Raw genomic sequence first — 23,132 nt, 5'->3', positions numbered from 1 at the left:
GACTTAACCAGCTGGGAAGTGGTAAATTGCATTTTGAGTTTGCTGGTGCTATACAAGTTTTACTGAAGATTATAGGACTTGTAGAAAGAGAAGGAAGTTTGATGGTCGTGACAAACAGTCATATCGCAGTTTACGATTTCGAAAGCAGTGCCATTTCCGTTATGTATAGAGCGACCAAAGAAAGCATCAGACAGGCTTTTGTCGATGGAGACAAGATAATCGTGAAGACAGATAGTATTAATAAGGACACGGTGCTGATCAAGAACTGGGAAGTTGTAGACCCTCTGGCAACGAAACAGACTACGATAATCCCCGAGTCTAACAACAACACAGTCACAAAATGGCTGGAGATAAACCAGCGAGTAAAGAGAAACAGATTCGATAGCCAGAGAGTCAGCCTTATAGGCTCAACATCTTTCGTTACAGACGAGTTCACCGACACTTTCGATATGCGAAAGCGATCCAAGTAAAATTTACGAGAGACAAAAACCAAAAAATGGAAATAATCTAATGATTGTAATAATTTCGTGTATTAGGCGTGATGATAATGTACAGTGGGATAGCAAGTATTTACAAGTTTGATTGTAGGTTGTTAAATGTTCAACTCTTGGACTTCTTCTTTGGAGCACCCTTATTTCTCTTCTTTCTGTCCTGGACCATGTGCAATCTGTAGGCTTCCTTTGGATCTACTAACTTCAACTCTGGGAACCATTGCTTGAAGTCGGCAAAAGTTGGCATCGAGTCGTTGACACCGTAGTACTTCACCAATTGAGGACCTTTCAATTCTTCCTTCAAGATCTTGGCTCCAGTTCTCTTGCAGCTTGGGTTCCAGGCATGGCCGAAAATGTTGCTGCTTAATTCCTTGACCTGGTTGAGTCTGGCCTGAGTAGGCAACTTCTTCAACAACGACATGTCTGGGAAATGAAGGGATAATAACTGTAGGGTAAATACTGTATTGGTAATTTTTCACTCTCTATTGCTATGTTAGGGTGATTTTTTCGAGAAAAATGGTGAACACACGACTTGAATAGAACTGTAGCCATATTGTGATAGCCAAAGAGAAGGATATGGAAGAGAAGGATATGGAAGAGAAGGAGCTATTGGCATAAATAGAACAATGCCATATAAGTTAATACATTGGATAAGTCCTTATTTATTTCTCACAAAGTTCTATGAAGTTTCTTCTTCTAGTATAGAATCTTGACTTTGCCTTGAAATTAAAGAAAAGCACGTGACTAATATATAATAACAGAATTTATACAGGATTACTCAGGAAGCCCATAGTGAGGATAAAGAGCCTGGCTATCAGGAGAGAGAAAAATGTGGGGAGGACCGAGAGCGACACCAACGTTATATAACTCTCGAGAATGACCACTGGATTCTTAATATTCAATTCACTTATTCGCGTCTCCTTTATATTTGAAAGTAAGAATAGATTTTCATCGAAAGCAAATCGCTAGTTATATATATCTAAATTGTAGGACTGAATATACTCCCGATTCCCAACATCTAACAGTACTGATTGACATTACCAGGCTACAATTGGATATGATGAGGCTGGAGTTCGGGACAACATGAGCAGGTCTAACCGTCACAGTACAGAACAACAGAACTGTTGTATTCTAATTGAAATAACAGATTGAGGCTATTGGCCGAGATTTCGCCAGCGAGGAATTTTAGCGATTAGCATTTTCGCAGCTAGTAGGGCCAAGAACTTATCACGAGATAACAACAAGACTAGACTAGGCCAAGGGGGAAAGGAACCAATGGAGAAGGTAGTCCCTGAGGGAAAGAGACAGGACGGCCAGAACCTCTCCATGATCTTCCAGTAATAAACGGTTAGGTCATGATAGTGGCTGTACCGTGAACCGAGCCACTGAGCCGCACGGTACAAGAAGAGGCTGTACCGCTATACAATGGGAATGGTGCCAGATGGAGAACAGAATAGACGTATTCAGTTATACTATCGTAAATAGATAAATTTTGAATTGGCAGTCCAAGCAGAGTCCAGAAGAAGCAACTATTGTAGTTTCGGAAGTCCAGAGCAGCCCTTCTGATATGGTTGAGATGGTGGAGACCGGGACAATTTCATTTCAGAGATGCACAATTAGTGAGAAATAGCGAACGGATTTCTACGTATGCGCAGTAATTATAGCGCAGGAAATGCAACCCACAGAGCGTAAAGTTAATAGTGAAAAGTATAACTATAAAGTTCCACACGGCACGAACAGAAGCTATAAATAAATATGGTAACGTTCTTAGTTGCCATGTATTTATTCCTTCTACTCCGTTGACTCATTTGTCTCTTGGATCTATATTTCTTTCTGCTGTCCGTTTTTCTCTTTTGTCGCTGTCTGTTCTACTGTCGCTGCTTTGTACTTCGTTAGACTTCTCCATACCGGAACTTCCAGACGTCGCTAATATCACTAACTCACTACCATAATATTCTACTGCGGATAGAGGCTTGACTTTGGTACTACGATTTTTCACGTTTATGTGGACTCTTTCTTGTCCTACGTCTTTTCAACTCTCCTAAGCTCCAGTTGGTTTCATTCTCGTCTGTGGGTCTATACTCCCTATCTCTGTTGTGCAGCGTCCTAACCACTTGCTAACTACTACTCTTTCACAGTGCTCACCTACATACTTAACTACTGCGCAAATAGATGCACATTTCAAGCCCATTTACCTACGCTGATACTCCATAATTTCCGGTAACTTCTGCATCGTCCATAGTAGACATCCTGGAGTCTCAATAGTACACCCACACATATCATAACTGCCACAGCATGTCTCGGAAACCTCCGGTTACTCCGGGCATCGCGATCAGAGCTCCTACCTTGCTGACTCTACAGCTGGAGGAGGAACCAGACATTGTCCAAGAGCCAAGTCTGTCTCATATTCACACGCCCAAGGCACGACGTTCATCCCTAGCACAGCAGTATAATCCAAATCGTACCTATTCGCCTCCTCCGGCGTCTTCTTCAAAGACACTAACCAACGAATGGATGCTATCTGAAGATGGTCACAATATCCAAAATTATAACCAAAGCCATAATGATCACAACGAATCTCATCCTACTCATAGATACAGCTGGATCGACCATCGAAGTAGGCATACAAGTCTGCCTTCTAATTCAGCAACAAAGTCTCATAACAGACATTCACAGTATTCGCATCGTAGTCTTCTTCATCCTCGATCTCGATCAGCATCACCAAATACGGAAACTAGATCATTTATCAGAGAGGCTGCCGATGAAAACGACTTTGAAGCTCTCAAGGAAGGTCTTAGTTTTGCTCTTGGTGATTCGGGAGGTGTAGGAAACTGGCTTCCTGTAGGTTCCGATTCTAGATCAGAAAGGTCAGCTTCTCCCTCTAATGAAAGACATAGTCATGAAATTACTTCCGTTCCTTCTCAAGACATTCATCAAGCAGCATCTGAGTACGGCAATTATACGGATAACATACCATTGGAGAACTTGGCACCGTCGTACATTCGTAGACCCAGCTATTCTGTGCGTACCAATAGCAACGTTTCACGTGCTACTTCTAAAAGTCTACGTGACGAGAGCCTTATGGTACCTATAATTACACCCACTCGTTCTAACCCAGTCCCAAATCTTGTTGTCAACGTAAGTCCAGACAAGCTCGAGTCAGGAGATTATTTGACTGTGCAACAACTGCATGTACGAGATGGTACTGCTTCTCCCACAAAGCTCAGTAGTGTTATTGCCAGAATATCTAACCGAATAGCTGGAACAGGAGCACAAAGTGCTTCTTCCAATGCACTGAAAGATGATCTATCAAAGACCAATCGCCTCAGTGTCAATGAAAGCGCATCCGACTACCCTCTAGAGACTCCCATATCAAATAAACTGTTTTTTCATCACGACAACCTTTCTCGAGTCAGCAACAGAGTCAATGTTGAAACACCTCGTATGGCACATTCTCATCATTTTACTGTAGATGATGAAGATGCAACGGAAGATCTCAACAAGACCTTTGTTTCTGATGGGTTAGGACTATATCTACTGGAAGGACAGCAAAGTAAAAAGTCTCTTGTAGAATCAGTAGAGGAAGAACTTGACATAACCAATATCAATCCTCAAACTCCAGGTCTCATTCATCAATGGAGACCACCACATGAAGCAGCCACACCGTTAATGCCACAAGGTGACACTGAAGGTAAAAGATATTCTTCTAGAAATTCATTTAAGGATGTCAAATCCATGTATTTGTTTGGAAACTCACTTTTGTTTTTTGGACCTGATTCAAAAACAAGGCGCTATTGCCATGGAGTTCTCTCTCATTACACAACGAATGTTGTTCTTTTGATACTGTTGTTGCTACAAGTCGTGTTGTTGGCATATAGACAATGGAACCCCATCAAGTTGAATGGATATTTTTATACTGGTTACAATTGGGCTGACTACGCTTTGATTGCCATTAACATTGTCTACACGTTGGAAGTAGTGGGAAAGGTCATTGCATATGGGTTTGCTGACGATCATATAATGTTCCAAGAATTGGGGTTGCGATACCCGGAAAATGACCTCAAGGCGATGTATTTCAATTTGACATATATTAAAAGAATATTGTCGTGGATGGGAATCACAAAGTTAATCAAAAGAGAAGATAAGTCTGTTCCATTACAAAAACCACCTCGCGAGAACAAAGTCAAGTTTAGAGATGACGACAATGGAAGTTCAAGTGATGATCCTGATATCAAAGAAATAGATATCGGTGGACCGATCAAAACCAACACTGAGGACCACTCGAATATAAATCATTTAAAGAACAAGTACAAGGAACTTAATCTGCATCATGAAAATGATGTCAGAACCTCAGAGAGTGACGATGAGGACATTGGACTTATGGATGCTATTGTCTTACCATCTCAAACTCTTGAAGCTCGCAACACATTATTGTTAAGAAAGTCCCAATCAATAGATAAGCTTAACTTGAAGAGAGCCTATATTAGAAACAGTTGGCACAGAATTGACTTCTTGTCCATGATCTGCTTCTGGATAGCAACACTACTTTCAATCAATCATTATGATGCTAAACATCAGATTATGATTTTCAGAGCATTGAGCTGTCTTCGTATCTTGAGACTTATCAATTTGACAACCGGTACTACTACCATTCTAAAAGCCTGTAAGATTGCAATTCCTCAGTTGATCGACGTTGCGATCTTTATTGCTTGCTTCTGGCTATTTTTTGGAATCATAGGCGTGCAATCTTTCAAGTCATCTTTAACAAGACAATGTGTGTGGACCAATCCAGATGACCCAACCGAAACATACATTCAAACTGAACAGTTCTGTGGTTCATGGCTCTCATTAGATGGTAAAGCACAACCTTACATTGAACGAGATGGACTGCTCTCCCCAGAAATAAAGGGTTATAGATGTCCTGTTAACTCAAGATGCATTAGTGGTGATAATCCTTACAATGGTACAGTAAGTTTTGACAACATCTTTCAATCGCTTGAGATGGTCTTCGTTGTTATTAGTGCCAATACGTTCACAGATATAATGTACTACACTATGGATTCCGACAATATGGCAGCTTGTTTGTTTTTCATTGCAACGATTTTCATAATGACAGTGTGGTTAACAAACGTTTTCATTGCCGTTATTGTTGCATCATTTAACATTACCAGAATGGAGGTTGCTGAAGAGAAGAAGAAATCGAAGGATGGCAAGAAGTCCCTCTTTTCGAACAACGAAAAAGAAGCCCTTTACAAAGAGAAACTCCAAAATCTCAAAAATCAAAATGTTTTCTTGAAGTATTACTACCAGTTCGAATTTGTATTCGTTATACTAATCATCGTTGACCTCTTTGTGCATTGTTTCAGAGAGTATGGGATGACTGATAGAAGACGTCATACCTTGTATAGATTTGAAGCTGCCTTTACTATTGTTTTCATGAGTGAAGTGGCACTCAGATTTTGTTTTCATTTCCCTAACTGGAGACTATTCTTTGCGTCTAAGCGGAATTGTTTTGATCTATTATTGGGTGTAGTAACTTGTGTTATCATCCTGGACCCAGTGAAGAACAAATTAGGACACACATACTATTGGCTAACTGTATTTCAACTCATGAGATTTTATAGAGTGGTTTTGGCAACACGTTTCACGAGAGACCTTTGGCTTAAGATCATGGGAAATGCAAAAGCGTTGTTTGATTTGACATTGTTCTTCTTCATTTTACTTTTCTTGGTTTCAATAATTTTGGCCAGATACTTTGAAGGTGGCATTCCACCTGATTCTATTGATGATGTTGACTTTCCAATGCACACTTTGCCAAATGCATTTATTTCTCTTTACATTATCACTTCAACCGAGAACTGGACGGATATATTATATTCTCTTCAAGAACACGCCACAACTACTTCGTACAGAGCATTCGGTGCCATTTTCTTGATTGCGTGGTTTATTTTGTCGAACATGATCATATTGAATATTTTCATTGCTGTCATCGCAAAAACCTTGGAAGTTTCAGAGGAAGGCAAAAGAAGAAAACAATTGCTTCAATTTATTGACAACATGACAGATCGTCTTCAGAATATGGAAACTGACACTGGGTTGCTTACTAAGTTAAAAGAAAAAGTTTTCAAAACTAGAGGCATGAGAGATGAATTGCAAACGGCTGTTGTAAACTTATTACTAACAGGGACTGCTGTTAATGATTTCGTAGATTCAGAAGATGGGCAAATCTCAGACAATGAAGAAATTATGGAAGTCCCCAATTCCAAATGGAAACGTTGGGTGAAGACGAGATCTAAAGGAGGAAGTAACTTGTTGATGAATCCTTTTTTTGGGAGAGGCAGAGAAAAGCCAAAGTTTGCAATTGATAATTTTGATCCCGCCAGGTTTGCAAAGAGTATTATGACCGAAAGAAACTTATTGATACATAATCAGAACAAGTTCTTGATAGAAAACCCACGGTTCAACTATGTATTCTATGTAATGGGTCCCCGCCACAGATTGAGAAGATTCTGCCAACGTATGGTAAAGCCAAGTCATGGGCAAAGAATCGATGGGGAAGAACCTTATGGCCCAGTATCTGAAACTATTGTAGTGATCATGTTTTTGGCTACTATTGCGTTAGTTGTTACAGCGTGTTACTTGACCCCTCTCTATAGAAGAAGGATGGTAACCTTGCACGGACTTTACAATTGGATCTTTTGGCTCGAGGTAGCATTTAATGTGTTGTTCACCTCTGAGTTTCTCATCAAGATCTTTGCAGATGGTTTGATTTTCACTCCTAATGGATACATGAGATCGTCTTGGAACATGATTGATTTGAGCGTTTTGTTATCTTTGTGGATTGAATTCTTTGCTTTCATCAGAAACGATGGTAACCTTTCGAGAATTGTGAGAGGCATGAAAGCCATGAGAGCTTTGAGACTCTTGACCATAAGTGAGACTGCCAAAGCAAACTTCCATAATACTCTTATTTCAGGGTTTTGGAAGATCATTAATGCTGCATTGATTTCTCTCTGTTTACTTTTTCCGTTTTCTATTTGGGGATTGAACATCTTTGCTGGCCGTTTAGGGTACTGCCTCGATGGTACCTCAAATATGCTGTCGTGTTTCAACGAATACTCAAACACAGTGTTTGATTGGGATATCCTTAGTCCAAATGTCTATACAAATCCACAACTTGAATTCAATAGGTTTGGTACTGCATTCCTGACATTATTCGAAATAGTTTCGTTAGAAGGTTGGGTAGACTTACTCCAGAATGTGATGGCCAGTACAGGAGTGGGAACACCCCCAGAAAAGAACGCTACTCCAATCAATGGAGTTTTCATTATTCTCTTCAATTTCACGAGTATCATCTTCATTTTGACTTTGTTCGTCTCCGTCATTATCAGCAACTATTCGAAGACCACTGGCAGAGCCTATTTGACTCATGATCAGATTGCTTGGTATCAGGTAAAAAAGATTTTGCTGCAAGTGAAACCATCCAGAAGAAAAGATGCCGCACAATTGTCCTTGTTTAGAAAGTTCTGTTACAAGATGACCGTAGAAAAGAATCGCTACTGGAACATTATACTAACAAGCGTTTTATTTTTACATGTTCTTGCTTTGTTACTTGAATGTTTCCCATCTTATTACACGTTGAACAATTTCAGATTTGCCATTTACACTATTACAGCGACGTTGTTCACTATCAATATAGTCATGAAGCTAATTGCACAAGGTAGGTCCTTTATTCGGTTCAAGTGGAACATTTTCAATATGGTCGTCTCAATTGGTGCTTTCATTACCTCTTTGATTGGTATGAATATAGACCAGGACAGTGTCTTCATCAACATTAACAAGTTATTCTTGGTGGGTATGTTGTTCTTCATTATTCCTAGAAGTAACAGATTGAGTCAATTGTTGAGATTTGCGTCTGCCAGTTTGCCAGCATTATTGTCGTTATCCTTTACATGGATAGTTATGTTTTTGGTGTTTGCAATTGCATTGAACCAAATCTTTGGTCTAACAAAGATTGGTCCTAATGGAAATGGAAATTTGAACTTCAGATCCGTTCCAAAGGCAATGATTGTTTTGTTCAGATGTTGTTTTGGAGAGGGCTGGAACTATATCATGGAAGACTACACATTGTCTCTGCCTTTCTGTACCACTGCCAACAGTTTGGATGATAGTGACTGTGGAAATAAGCAATATGCATATATCCTTTTCATGGCGTGGAACATCCTTTCAATGTATATCTTCTTGAATATGTTCGTTTCGTTAATTTTGGATTCGTTCAGTTATATCAACCATCGTTCGCACTACAGTAATTTGATCAAAAGAGACGAGATTAGAAAGTTCAAGAAGTCGTGGCAGAAATTCGACCCAGAAGGTACCGGTTATATAAAACCATTTCTTTTGCCGAAGTTGTTGCATTCTCTTGATGGTGCCCTTGCATTTCATTTCTATTCCGGCGTCTTAGAGATTCCAATATTGTGCAACCAGTGGTTCACAAGAAACAACATCAATGATCCATACGATATCACCGTTCATTACGATGCTATTGACCAGACATTAGACTGCATGGATATCCCCAAGATCAGGGAAAGACGGAAGGCGTATGAGCGTTTTATTGAAGAGGCATTGTTGAACATGGAACTTAACAATGACCCTGGCATTTCCTTCTCGCGGTTGATTTTGCAATTACCATTATACACATCGTTTCAAGCTGGTCAGTGTCTTAATTTGATTGACTTCTTAGAAAGAAGATTGTTAGTACAAAAAATTGAAAAGAGATTACACAGAAAGAGAGTCTATGAAACTATTGCTGCTTATGCTTGTCGTTGGAAGTATCAAAAGAATCAAAGACGTGGAGTTAGAGATACAGACATCGCTTTTGACAAGGAGTTACAGAGAAACAGTTACTTGTCTAATGCAGAATATAGTGCCCATTGGAAGTCGTTGTATTCAGATGATGAGTTTTCTCTTGATGAAGCTAAGGTGCACATCCGTGACTTTTCCGACACGAACCAGTTCTTGAAGCCCACTACAGAAAATGAAGGAGCAGCTAGTGGAGTCTATGTTCCGATCTCGAATAGTAATCAAACTAGAAATAGGAGCAGAAGTCCTCTGCGTTCGGTTCATAGTGATTCTGATAGACCAAGATTATTTGTCCATATACCTAAGGATACATCGTCAAGCTTAAATGAGTCTACGGGATCTGAGAGAATACAGATTTCTCCATTTTTAAGGGAATCAGATGGCGACCAGAATCTTTCTGTGATGGAATTCTCAGATATTGGAGAAGCACTAGAAGAGTCATCCTGGGGAGAAGCTTTACATCAAGTATCAAGCAATGAAAGACGCGGACATAATCTTGAAGATTAGTTAGAATCTATAGACAAAATTAATGAATTACCTTATTATTAATCTAATATACACAGTGAATCACTTAGTCAGTTTTCATATCATTCAAACCTAAGTCTTCGTTTTGTTGAAAGGATCTTTCAAACTCTTCGATAGTCATGTTGGGGTCATTGTCTGGAGCGTAGACGTTTTGGATGTACGAAGAAGCCAATGGGTCTTCGACAATAATAGTGAATGGTATTTTGCCGTCGATAGCATCTTGCAATCTAGCGAAGAAACTTGTCCATCTGGACTTGGTAGCTTCATCCATAGAGTCTGATGATTGACTGAACACTCTGGAGTTCAACTCTTCTGCAACTTGAGTCAACAATCCTTCAATAGTAGTGAATCTACCTCCTAATGTTCCTGGAGTCAAATCCAAGTTCAATTCTGGAATTGACAATCCACAAGTTTCACTCTTCAATATATCTCTAGCCAAGTCTTCAGGATCGGTGATTTTCAAGGTGATCTTCTTTCCGCGAGGAGGAATCTCTCCACCTGTTTTGACTTCGTTAGACTTATAGCCACAATGATCACATACAGTCGACATCAAGATGACATCCTTGAAGTGAGGAATGTTAACAGTCTTCATGTGTGTTGAGCATGGCTGGAAACAAGAAGAACAAGTAGCCTGGAAGGTTTGCACTTCGTTTTCAAAATTTTCAATTTCAGTTTCGTCAGAGATAAAGCCCGTAGCTCTTGGGTTATGTTCGTCATCCTTTTCAGAGCTCTTATTCAAAGAAGAAGAGATGTTCTTAGAAGTGGCATTCTTCTTATTGGCCAATTCTTCTTGTTGGTGTCTGGCCACATCGTCAGCCGATATCAAGCCCAAAAACACATTTTGCTCAGCAGTTCTTGAGTATTCGTACATGGCCCACTTATGACTGGGCTCTCCTGGAAGGTATTCAATCCACGAGTTACCTGCTGGATCATCAATGGTGAAGGTCAATGGTAAGGTGTTGGGTTCAGCATTGATAAACGATCTAATTTTGGTGATAACTTCTTTGATCTTTTGGTAGATTTCCGGTTGCATGGTTTCTCTGGCGGGTTGGTCGGATTCCAAATCTTCGATCATTTCTTCCAATAAACCCTCGATGTTTGATAACTGGCCCCTCTTTGGTGGAATCTCAATGTCCAACTCTGAGAATCTTACAGAGGCAGTCTCAGACTTCACGACTTGACGGTTGAAATCTTCTTTAGTTTCAAGTTTCAACACGTACCTTGATCCCTTTTCGGCTATTTGTGCAGCTGGCTGGATTTCGCTGTTCTTGAATCCGCAGTGAGTACATTCAAATGACATCAAGATGATTTCTCTGAAGTATGGAATCTTGGTCAAAAGCATTCTTGTGATTCCGTTCTTGTGACAGTTCATACATAACGACTCGATTTCCTGAACTGGATGTCCCTCAGCATCCTCCGCTCCGGTCTGTCTGACTTCGTTGCTTCCGGCAACATTAGTTTCCTGATCATCTACTTCTTGAGCCTGTTCTCCCACGCTAGTGAAGAGATCTTGCGGTTTTTGTTCCTCGTCGGCAGCCATATTCTCTGTCTTTTGCTTCTTGTCTATATGTGAGTCGTAGATGTCGTCGCTGCTCATGCTTATGACGCAATTACGGCCAGAATTAGATACTTGGGTGCTTATTAATAGTGAAAAATGGAGAAGTTGATCTTACTAGAGAGATGAGATAAATTTTCCAGAAACTTCTGGAATGCACGTGAGGATCCATCACATGATTTATTTTGCAACCAATGCGATTTTTGCAGAGCAGTGAAGGTACGAAGTAGTCTTTCTGGTGTGATGGGCAGCTGACTTAAACACTCATGTAGAAGTCCAAAGTGAAGAGACAAATATTGTTGCTGGCTCTCGAATGTTCTAGAAAAATCCAGCAATCCGCAAACTTATAGTCCCATAATGGGCCATTTTGGCTGTAGCCGAGAAGTCTGAACAAACGAGTGCAAGAAAAATAGAAACAGGTGCAGGTATCCATCTTATTTTTGTCTAAACTTAGAATTGGTCAATTAGTAGATCGAGCAGTCTTTGTGACACTTGACTCCGAAGCTGTTCAGAGTAGAACGACATTGGATTGACCCCGAAGATATCACGAACAAGAATGTGGTACGGGACAAATCCCATCATATAGGTTCTATTTCGTGCCTCTGTCCCGTAACATTTTCATGAACTCAACCGAATTTCACGTGACAACTTGTCAAAGCAAGATGATGCTGCCGACACCTGGAATTATGGGACAAGGGAGATGGCTAAGCCAGCGGTGGCTGCAACGGCCAGTATAACCCCAGATTGTTAGCAGAGGACAAAACGATCTCGATCAAACCAGCACAAAGTCTAGAACCGGACCACATTTACGCTCGAACTCCGAGATGCCTGTCACTGCATACTTTGAGAATCTACGGCAACCTCAAGGGAGTGATGAAACTGCCACTGTAAGAAGATCTAAGGTTTCTTCTGCGGCTACAACTCGTGCACCTTAGCCTTCGATACTGTGGTCTCAGTGGCTTTCGGCTCGCTTCGGCTGGGTTGCACACGAGCACGTGACATGCCATAGTTATCGGCTCAGAAAGATCTAGGAAGCTACGTTTACGACTGCCGTTCGCCCAGTTTACGAATGGCACATCTCAAGGCGTTGGCCTGTTCGAGCTTACATATGACGGCGCCCAGATAGTTGTCAGTCAAATATTACTATGGCTGTTTTGGTTAATTGTGTCGCAGAGCTGTTTCTTTATTTTTACAACGGTGCAAAAAGATTCTTATCTGTGTCACCAGAGCCAGCCGACAGAAACAGATACAGATACGTACACAATAGTGCCGTTTGTCTGGCTGAATCTGGCGTGCACGTCTTCCACAGTTGCCTTTCTTGTTTCGTCGTTTCATCCTGCGGGGTCGACCATTCCAAATTATGGCCTCGTCAAAATCCATAATTAATTTCCGATTCTGATAAGCACAATGCAAACCACAACCAATTTTTTTCGCTGCAGCCTCCACCACAGTTGAAAAAATTGTTTGCGTATTGCAAATGCGGCTGCGGAAAAGCGCAGTTTGTAGAGCCTCCAAACTCATCCAAAAGGTAGAAAAATCTCCTTAAAAAGTTAGAACAGCTACATCATGCCTTCTGACTGTACCTCCATCCAATAACCAGCTCTCTACCTCTCCATCCATGCCACTTTCATGGGGCCCAAAACTGCTGATATTCTGGTACGGCATATAACAAGCATCAACTCTCGGTGTTATATGCACCACGCAGAGATTTCTGTACCAAACTGTGGTTCCTGTGACCAACACCACCTTTTTAAAAAGAGATGTTTTTGCTCTTTTTTAGACAAGACTAAGTTTGAGATAGTGTTTATTGCCAGGAGACGTGTCACAATCTAGAACGTGTTGATATACGGGTCACGCAGGCCATTACAAACACGGAGAAAACAAAATAACTTTACTCATATCTATAAATATTTATTGGAGTCCACTCTGAGTATTAGTCTCATCACACTTTATCTAATTTTTGTAACTGCTTTAGTAGTTTCGTTTTGTTTTATGGCATCTGCACCAAAATAGTTACTCACCACATTATGAACTTACAAGAGTCATGTATTCCTCAGGAAGGGTCGTCTTCCAGCAAATTCGACAGCTTGCTAACCACCGCCAGCAACAGTAAGTCGTCAGACGAGACGTCCACGAGCTTCCGTCACATGATGAACTACACCAGTAATATAAGTAATATCAGCAACATCACTACTAGCAGCAAATCAAACAGTATAAACAGCATAGAGTCTTCAAAAACGTCGCTTGTCAGTGAAGTTGATCTGATACCCTTCACCAGACTCGAGACTCCACCACCACCTCCTTCAGCCGAGCTGGATGTTTCAGTAGTGACACCTTTTCTTGTGAAGCACATCAGCGACCAGCTGTTAATTCCTAAAGACAACTTCCACAAGTACTGCTACAGACACAATCCGGACATCACTTGTAACAAACGGACGGATGAAGACAAGATGAAGAAGATACAAACTGCTTTGGATAAACTCCCCTCTAGGGACCAGGAGGCCATAGCTCATGTGTGGTCGATTTTCTCTGCCGCCCCCAGTGCACATCGTCAGATTATCCTCAACGGGATATTGACCCAGTGTTGCTTTCCACAATTATCGTATGTTGCCCAAGAGGTATCATCGCTCATTAGAATTGATTTCATCTCCACTTTGCCTGTAGAGATCTCGCTAAAAATTTTGTGCTATTTGGATTGCAATTCTCTTTGCAACGCAGCACAGGTATCCAGAAAATGGAAGTCGTTAGCTGACGATGATAGGGTCTGGCACCACATGTGTGAACAGCATATAGATCGTAAATGTCCTAACTGTGGCTGGGGCTTGCCTTTGATGCATATGAAGAGAGCTCGTGAGATGACTGAAGAAGACATTAAGCCTATCTTAAAACGTAGGATAGAAGAAATTACAAGTTCGGCTAATAATGAGGTCTCGTTCAATGCTGGTGAAGCTTCTGCAGCCACATCTTCTACTTCCTCTTCTTCTCTTGAATCTTCTGAACAAGACGCCAAGAGAATGAAGTTGAGCTCATCACAGGAACTGCCACAGCCCCAGAAGCAGTTGAAGAAGAGACCATGGAAATCTGTCTACTCAGAAAGATTTAAGTTGGAGAAGAACTGGAGAAAGGGTATTTACACTGTGAAAAAGTTCTTGGGTCATACTGACGGAGTCACATGTTTGCAATTCAACCGTAAGTACCTCATGACTGGCTCTTACGATACAACCATAAAGATTTGGAAGATTGAAACTGGTGAATGCTTGAAGACGTTGACTGGCCATACGAAGGGAGTCAGATCTTTGGTGTTTGATTCACAGAAATTGATTACTGGTGGTCTTGATTCGACTATCAAGGTCTGGAACTACCATACTGGTCAGTGTATTGCTACTTACAAGGGACATGAAGACGCTGTGGTATCTGTAGATTTTTCCAACAAGTCTATCGTATCTGGATCTGCTGACCATACCGTCAAGGTGTGGCATGTAGACTCGAGAACCTGCTACACCTTAAGGGGACACACTGACTGGGTCAACTGTGTCAAAATCCATCCACAGTCCAACACTATCTTCAGTGCTTCTGATGATACCACCATTAGAATGTGGGATCTTCAGAACAACCAGTGCTTAAGGGTGTTTGGTGGAATGGATAAGAATGGACATATTGGGCAAGTTCAAAGTGTCATTCCCTTTACTTATAAAGAAGAGTTGATTGAAGATGGAAGTGAAAGTGAAAGTGAATCCAACCATTTACATAACTCGAGTCACAACCGTACTGGCGGAGGTTCTATTTCAGGTGTTGCAACAGGAAATGAACCTGCCGAGAACCTTGACGAAGTAGACGAATTGCCTTGGAATCCTAACTATCCAACGCATTTATTGACTTCTTCTTTGGATAACACCATAAAGTTGTGGGATGTGAAGACTGGTAAATGTATTAGAACCCAGTTTGGCCACATCGAAGGTGTGTGGAGTATTGCTGCTGATACTTTCAGAATCATCAGTGGTGCCCACGACAGATTGATCAAGGTATGGGACTTACAGAATGGTAGGTGTTTGCATACTTTTGGAAACAATGCCAGTGTCAGCTGTGTCGGTTTGAGCGATTCGAGATTTGCTGCTGGTTTGGAAAGCGGAGCTGTGAAGATGTACTGTTTTGATTGAATACAGCTTGCGAACCTACTAATGATAATTATTAAAATTTGTACTATACTTTATTTGGGTCATGTTTAAGAACTACTGAATTTTCAACTATATATTGGGATTATTGGGTATATTTAATGGATAAGTTATATCTAGATAGACGTAGGCTACTCTAATTTGTAAATACAGCAGGAAGAACTGCTTTACTTTATAAGTGACATCTAGAACATCTACACTTCCAAGTTATTCCTATCTAGCAATACTTGAAAATATCTACATCAGATTATTACCTCAATTATGAATACGCATTAAACACTATATAAACCGATATGAAGGTATCAACAACCGTGAAGTTAACTCGCATTGATTCTTTTTGGAAAACTTTTCGAACTAGATAGGCGGGAAGTTCTGTTTCAGAAATGTTAAGATAATAAAGTCGTAATATCAGATGAACAAAAACGGAAAATAAAGTATTATTAAAAAGTGCCATTTAGAAATCGTAACTTCATAGTTGATATCTTTGAAGTGGTTCATCACTGTTCGAGAAGTAGGCTGTTTTATCATTAGTGTATAATTCTATACTACTTCTGAGCCAGTGAGGCGATTGGAGGAAGTGAAAATTAAAGAATGTGATGTTGGGTATGCAGCAGTACCGTTCTATAAGTAGGCCATGAAATGATATAAAGAAAATGTAGCTGGTAATGCTGGGGAGTCTAAACTCCAAGGAAAGAAGAGACCGTGTAGCTCTTTTTATCCTGTGTCGATTCAGATTCAGTAGTCGATGTAGAAGAAGCTGAACATGGAGGATGGGTGTTTCCATGCTTGGTTTGCTTCTCTTGTGAGTACAATGGAGAAGATAAGCGGTTGAAGTTGTCTGACGAAGTGGAAGTAGTCATATCATCGTCATTCGTAGATGGAGAAGAGAAGAAGCAGTAATTGTCAAGCAACTCCTTGTATGACTTCGAATTCAAGAAATCTCTTGATTTCTGAGGAATAACATCAGGTGAAGAGTCAGGAGAAACTTCACCATTTCCAGTAGAAAAGGCTGGTTTCGGAGAGCTAAAGTTTGGTAGCGTTCCACCATGCTTTTGGTTGAACTTGATCTTGTAGCCAGAAGGTGAAGATGGTACCACTTCTCCATGTCTGTTAGGCAAAGAGTCCGTTGATTCAAGGTACGCATTCGTAGATGACGAACTTCCCACGTTTCTACTGGCATGGTTGTTATACGAAGATAACAAAGGTGACGACATGTAGAAGTTGTTCTTCACAAAGTCATTGACATCAGACGAGGAATTGTCGTGAACGTAGAAAGGATCCTCTTTCTTGCCTGTAGTTGTTGTTGCAGGTTTCTCGGGCCCAACAAATGACTGTTGCTTCTTCTGATTACCCTTCAATTCGATCTGACTGTCAGAGACAATTCTCTTTAAGTAAGAAGATGAATATTTTGGTTTCTTAGCATGGTCCTGAATCTTTGGGTTAAATTTGATGGCAGATGCCACAGAGCCAGGTGTCTTGATTGTCTTGATCAACTTGATGACATAGTTCTTGAATCCGTTGTTATCCCAGAAGTCCACATTGTTAGCCACATACTTGATACAGAGTTGGTAAACCTTTTCCTGTGACTTTTCTGAGTTGGAGTCGTTATTGTCGCTACTGTCACTTGATTCACTCGAGGAGGTCGATAATCTGAAGCTATCAAATAAATTCTCTAAGGGCACTTGGAAAATGAATCTGTCATAATTATTTTTCTTCAAGATATCTGGTCTGTCTGGAGCATAGAGGGAAGGAATTTCTATGATTGTCATCCAGTTATCCAACGAGTATCTAACTGTGAGGTACTTCTCAAATGCAACATTCTTCACAGCTATATGCCCCAAGAGATACTTCTTGTCAACACTGATAAAAAGTCTCTCCAAGAAGACAGGAACTTCACGTTTTATTCTGGTATCGTACGACAAAGGTGGGAAGTTGAGCAACTTCAATTGCCAGTCGATGTTACGAATAGCCTTGGCCCTGGGGTACTTGGTTGAACCGGTAGAGTTCAAGTTGAAGTTGTTGTACTCTTCGTCGTCCTCATCAGGATTGTTGTGGCGATGATGATGTCTATACTTGGAGTAGTGACCGTTTAGTTCATCGCCATCCTCGCCCTCGTCGTCGTAGTAATCGTCTGTGCTATCATCGTCTGTCTCCTCTTCACTGTCCAAGTTGATTCTCTTGACGAGAATCTCGGCTCCTTCGAGCGTCGGAGAGTTAGAGGCCGAAATCGCTGTGGGTCTGTCCTTCTTTTTGAAGTAGCGTACATCGTTATCGCCGCCAAAATGAACCTGTTTGTATGTGGGTGTTGTTGGAAGCGACTGAGAGCGTTTCTTGTTGAAGTAAGTAGCGTTGGGGTCTTTCAAAGAAGGCTTGACAAGTTCTCCTGACTTTTTACGAACGAGCTTGTATTTGTCGTTAGAGGGAGAATTGGTTACATCCGCAGGTGAGTTGGGGCCCGAAGGAGAACCAGGGCCGTCAACCACTGCACTACTATCATTATTGATGTTGTCGATGTTGCTGTTGTTATTTTGTTCTACGGGTGAACTTGTGAGTGACTGGTTTTGTTCAATGCTGGTGTTAATAGGCGGATACGAGTCCCCCAAATGCGAGTTCAACAATGAATTCTGTCTTGTTGGATCCGTGGCCTTTTCTAGGAGCTCTTTGGAACGCGATGGTTTATGCATGAACCGCATCGAAAGTGGCATCTCGTTGTACGACTCATCAGAGTGAGAATGGTGCACAACAGAAGGAGCTTTGGAGGGGCTTGACGCTGCAGACGAGCCAGAAGAAGAATCGGTGTGAAGACGGGATGGGGCAGGCTCGTATGTGAATGAATGGCGTCTACGTTTGGCGTTGATGACTTCTGGCGGCAACGCCAAATGTGCTGTGGCCTTGAAGGGGGAATATGACACTGGAAACTCTGCTACAGGAGAGTGAGAGGATTCATTCTGTGACGGGGTGTCTGGGTGGATGAGATGTGGTATGGACCGAGAAGGTGTAGATGTTGTTGTAGAAGGTGTGGAAGATGTCGTGGATGTAGGTGTAGATGCTGGTGTTGCTGTGGATGCGCTGGGCAAGATTGTGGTGGAGGGGGAGATGGATGTGGAAGTTGCAATATCTGTAGGAGAAAGGGTTGCTATTGGCGAAGAATCCGGTGGATTTTCTGGGGAATTGACTTTGGCAGAAGACGACTTGATGACTGAGGCTGGTGTTGGAGCCGACGACCTGTCCATGACGTGGGAAAGCTTGGGGTTGTGAGATTCTGGGGTTGTGGAAGAGGTGTGGTGGGGCTGGTGAAAAAAAAGGGTGTATGATAGGGTGATGTAGGAAAAAAGATTATCAAATCCTAAAAACGATAAGGCTTCCAAAAATGAGAAACAGAGAAAATTCACCACCCAGATATAGGAGGTGAGATTCTAATATTGGAAGAACCGACTCTGATCGGAAATGGTGCTGAAGCGGGAATGAAGCTGGTGTGAAACAGCCGACAATGAAAGCGCGGAATGGGTTCCCTAGATTTCAAACCCAATATAATTCGAGACTGGGATACCGGTGGGAGTCAGTGGCACCTAGCAAGCGGGAGAAGGTTAGCTAATGTCGCAGTGCGAGAAATGTGTGAAAATTAGTGAGATGCTTTTTATGCTGACGCGCTCACTTAGCGGCGGATTGTAAGGGATCTGTCAGGGATAGTGGGGACAACGTAGAGGCGGAAGGGGTGGCAATACGAAAGGTGGGATAATGACGAAGACAATAGATATATAGAGTATCTATGGGATGACTAGAGGAGGTCTATAGGATGTGGCTATAGATGTAGAATGCTTTAGTAGAGAGAGTTTAGATGCCAATTGGTAAAATTGGTAAGGCCTGGCTTGTCACGGGATCGGATGAATATAACCCAGTTAGTCAATTGGTGGTGTTCCGGTGGGACTTACTAAGTATTTGAAATAGCAAAATAACCTGACTTGACGAGTTCTATGGAACCGAGTCTAGACAGTTTCAGATGTGTCGTGGGATTTGAGGGACTTTGGCTAAGGGGTAGATATGCTGATTTATGAGTAGTTGCTGTAGCCCGATCTTGTCTCTCTATATGTTTCTCTCAGCATGCGAGGTGAAGAGTGTGGTTGAGACAGTCTAGCTTTTGCGAGTAGTGAGAGTCTGAGCGTGCTAGAACGGTAGGTTAGTAGCTTAGTTTGGGAGTGCTATTTGAGTCCCGGGCAGTCGAATATCGGCGGGCTTCCAAGCGATTACAGTATGGTATAGTGCTTGTCCAGATATAACTGAGCCGATCTTCGGGTTGTGTATGGCTAACGACGGAAACTATGGATTTGTGAGTTCGCCGAACCGTTGCCTCAGATCTATATTCAAACGCCCTATAATTAGGAAACCTACAAGAATATCAGTGTCTGGTACTTGTGAGGCTCTGGACTCGCCCACTAGTTAGCTCTGTTTATTAGAATTTACGTACTTCGCTTAGTTATGGTGGCTGCCCAAAACGTCAATCCCATTTTCCTCCATACTCTCTACATATATATCTTATGCTGGTGCTACCTGGTCATCGCTACTACTACTAATTTAGATCCAGCTGCTGTTTTCTCTCACAACATTCCCTTCTTGGCGGTCGAACCATACTTCTTTTTTTCCCTTCTTGGCAGTCTGCTTTACGGTGGAACCATCCTTCAATGACATTTCTCTCTACATGGCTCAAACCAGCTCCCGATGATCACCCGGCATCTCCGTTCCATCACGAGCTTCAGTCATGCCTGCACTGGCGTGAGTCGCGCTGCTGCATCCGTGCGGCTCAGCCAGCTTATCCACCTGCAGCATTAGTGACAATACCAGGCTGCGGAATGTCGTCACTTTATGGCTTAAGCCGATACTGAGCAACGAATAGGGCCAGTGACTTTTCAGCGGCTGAAACTACCAGACCACGCTACGACGCTACTCCGATATACGCCATCGCTTATTGGAATGCTTTATTTTCTGGGTGTACACCCCGACATATCTAAACGATTTCTATATTCTCTCGTTAATCTATCAGAGCCTACCAAATAGTGAGTATTTTCTCACGCGGGCAAAGTGCGTTTTCCCGATGGCTGCAACTTTTACGCAGTGCGCCGTGTGACGTACCGCTGCTTTTCGTGTTGCAACATTTTCTCTAATTGCACGTCAACATAAAGCTTTACACCATATTGTCACATGTCAATACTCAGCCTTCAATGCTTGTTTCATAATTCAAGCCGGTAGACACCATTGTAGCAGCTGCCAAAAGAGTAGCAAACTGCCCCTCCACCCAATAATGCGATACTCTTCCTGCCTTTCTCGTCAACCAACACTCCACTTCCAAACCCAATAAAGATAGGCGGACTGGTTTTGGTGATGGATTCAGGAATTTCAACACAGCGTATCTCTTGAGTTTCAACGTTGTACGTCACTATATTACTAAAGTTGGAGAACACGTGCCGAGGAGAAATGCCTCCGATGACTACTACCTTGTTTTCTCCAACGAATTGCACCTGTGAACCTATTCTCATCCAAACGTCACCTTGCGCAACAGACGTAATATGAATACTGGATCTGTCTTCTCCAATGGTGAATTTATATATTTGATTATTAACAGTAGGAACAGTCTCTTTCTCCATCCCGCCAATAATTAAACCATACTGCCCGTTGTAGGCAATACCACAACTCTTCAAGTTGGCGATCGTAGCTTCAGATCCGTTCTGCACAATTTTCAACGGTCTAGATTCCTCCATATTGATGTCATAAACCTCGAAAAGCAGTGCCCCACAATGTTCCTTATTTTCTGGCAATCCACCGAATATCAACACTTCACTCTCACTAAGTCTAGTGGCAGCATGTCTGCATCTACCATTTGGAATATCCTTCAATTTCACCCATTCATCGCCTTGCAACTTATAGGTATCGTTTAGAGCCATGCCAGGCCTAGTTCTGCCACCAATCAAGACGCATGTCGTATCCAGCAAGGCAGTTAATGTATGACACATACGTGGTGGAACCTCACCAGTAAAGATTCTTTCGCTTACGTTCCCATTAACGCTATCGTAAATATACAGCAAATTAGATCTAGTTTGACGTAAACCTCCATGCACGAGAATCTGGTTGCCGCTTATTGTTGTTATCGCAGGAAACTTTAACTCGAGAAATTCAGGGTTGGCTCTAGTATCTAAAGTTAATTTAACGTTGTCATCGAAATCATAATCATGACTCACTGCTTGGTGAGAATCAGAGTCTGCATAAATAAGTTGGTCTTTTTTCATATTTGTTGCATGGACAATGACATAATGTTGGCAGAAGATTATAAATTCTTCCCATTCATCGAATTCTTCAATGTGTTCTACTCTCTCTTTCATATTGTCGTCGATTAAGCATAACCAATTTTCAAAGAGGTTTCTAACTTCAGCTAGCGGATAGTATCTGTTGAACCTTGTGATTTGATCTTCTTTCAAAGGGTATGTTTGAACGCATTGTAAAGGACTTCGTAAGTGGTTGAAATGGTACATCATTTTGGTTGCAAACGCGTTGAATTCTGTGTTTGGTAAGATCTGTTCGAGAATAAGAAAGTGGGAGTTTGATACTCTGGAAGAGTAGTCTATAACGGGATCTGCGAACTCAGGTTTCATGTATGCTAATGAAACCTCCGCAACAAATATTTTGATTGAATCAGAAGAAGTACCAACTAAATAGTCTAGTTGCTTCTGATATCTCGTAGTGTCTTTCAAATCACACCCTACTAACTTGTACTTTTCGGCACTTATGAATAATCCTAAATCCTTTTCTGGATTCTGCAATTCTCCGATAACCTCAAGTATCTCTGGAGAATCGTAGATCATTTTCAACTTGTTCTGCACTAAATCTGGATAGTCTATGTCAATAAAATGCAAATCAACGTTCTCTCCCTTGTTCTTGGATAATGAGAGCAATTGAAAGGGCAAGGGGTCGAATCCACAGCCCAAGTTTATAATGTGTACTTTTTTGTTGGGGTTGTTCTTTATAATTCTGGTTACCATTTGTTTGATAGTCTCCATTCTAATCCAGTAACCTCTGTTGATTGCCGGTGATCTTCTCTTTCCCTTCTTCACAAAATGCTTAAACCATTCACCCATTTCAGGTTCTAGTTTATTGGTATATAACATTTCTACACTTCTCTTGGAAACAATCGAAGAGTTGTTGGTTCCTTGGACTTGGAGATCATCATATTGCTTTCGTCTTCTGTCTTTCTCTATCTTCTTTCTTTGTCTCGCTAGTTGACTAGCGTCTAATTCGGGCTTGCTTTTTGCCGTCATTCTAAGTACTATTGCTTGTGCTCTACTATATGGCCCCACAAAGAAACTGAAACTGAGCTTCGATTTTGGTTCAGAAGGGTTCATACATCAACATCTATGAACTTTCTAAATTTTTCAGTTCCTGTACATACCCTCTAGCGATGTGATGGGATGGTTAATTATAGTCAACGAACGATACTGTCAATATCTAGTATACAAAGGTATATAAACGAAATATATAGTTATA

At 41.4% G+C, this 23,132-nt stretch overlaps 6 protein-coding genes across 6 annotated transcripts; 2 read left to right on the top strand and 4 right to left on the bottom strand. All coding sequences in view use genetic code 12, as the record gives it.

Annotated features, from left to right (window-relative positions):
- Positions 1 to 600: 600 nt before the first annotated feature.
- On the bottom strand, positions 601 to 912 carry RSM27 (mitochondrial 37S ribosomal protein RSM27; the record flags this gene model as incomplete). The annotated part of the gene is made up of 1 exon (XM_001387350.1): positions 601 to 912. The coding sequence occupies one exon, from the start codon at positions 910 to 912 to the stop codon at positions 601 to 603; it is 312 nt and encodes a 103-aa protein (XP_001387387.1).
- Positions 913 to 3,188: 2,276 nt separating this feature from the next.
- On the top strand, positions 3,189 to 9,857 carry CCH1 (calcium channel protein; the record flags this gene model as incomplete). Its single annotated transcript, XM_001387756.1, has 3 exons — positions 3,189 to 3,484; positions 3,506 to 4,044; positions 4,072 to 9,857. Coding segments are annotated over 3 exons (6,621 nt in total), but the record flags the coding sequence as incomplete, so codon positions are not given.
- Positions 9,858 to 9,921: 64 nt separating this feature from the next.
- Positions 9,922 to 11,415, bottom strand: ZPR1 (nucleolar zinc-finger protein; the record flags this gene model as incomplete). The annotated part of the gene is made up of 1 exon (XM_001387349.1): positions 9,922 to 11,415. The coding sequence occupies one exon, from the start codon at positions 11,413 to 11,415 to the stop codon at positions 9,922 to 9,924; it is 1,494 nt and encodes a 497-aa protein (XP_001387386.1).
- Positions 11,416 to 13,252: 1,837 nt separating this feature from the next.
- Positions 13,253 to 15,720, top strand: MET30 (SCF complex F-box protein MET30). The gene is made up of 3 exons (XM_001387755.1): positions 13,253 to 13,539; positions 13,738 to 14,340; positions 14,434 to 15,720. The coding sequence occupies exons 1-3, from the start codon at positions 13,458 to 13,460 to the stop codon at positions 15,585 to 15,587; spliced, it is 1,839 nt and encodes a 612-aa protein (XP_001387792.2). The 5' UTR covers positions 13,253 to 13,457; the 3' UTR covers positions 15,588 to 15,720.
- A 748-nt stretch (positions 15,721 to 16,468) lies between these two features.
- GAC2 (regulatory subunit for phosphoprotein phosphatase type 1 (PP-1)) lies at positions 16,469 to 18,313 on the bottom strand (the record flags this gene model as incomplete). The annotated part of the gene is made up of 4 exons (XM_001387348.1): positions 16,469 to 16,669; positions 16,769 to 16,893; positions 16,954 to 18,089; positions 18,195 to 18,313. Coding segments are annotated over 4 exons (1,581 nt in total), but the record flags the coding sequence as incomplete, so codon positions are not given.
- A 2,242-nt stretch (positions 18,314 to 20,555) lies between these two features.
- PPM2 (carboxymethyltransferase) lies at positions 20,556 to 22,906 on the bottom strand (the record flags this gene model as incomplete). The annotated part of the gene is made up of 1 exon (XM_001387347.1): positions 20,556 to 22,906. One exon carries the CDS (start codon positions 22,904 to 22,906, stop codon positions 20,828 to 20,830), a length of 2,079 nt encoding a protein of 692 aa, XP_001387384.2. The 3' UTR covers positions 20,556 to 20,827.
- Positions 22,907 to 23,132: the final 226 nt, after the last annotated feature.

This window comes from Scheffersomyces stipitis, chromosome 1 (assembly GCF_000209165.1).
Source record: "Scheffersomyces stipitis CBS 6054 chromosome 1, whole genome shotgun sequence".
In the NCBI taxonomy this organism is placed as follows: Eukaryota; Fungi; Ascomycota; class Pichiomycetes; order Serinales; family Debaryomycetaceae; genus Scheffersomyces; species Scheffersomyces stipitis.
This window is presented reverse-complemented; position numbering and strand designations above follow the sequence as displayed.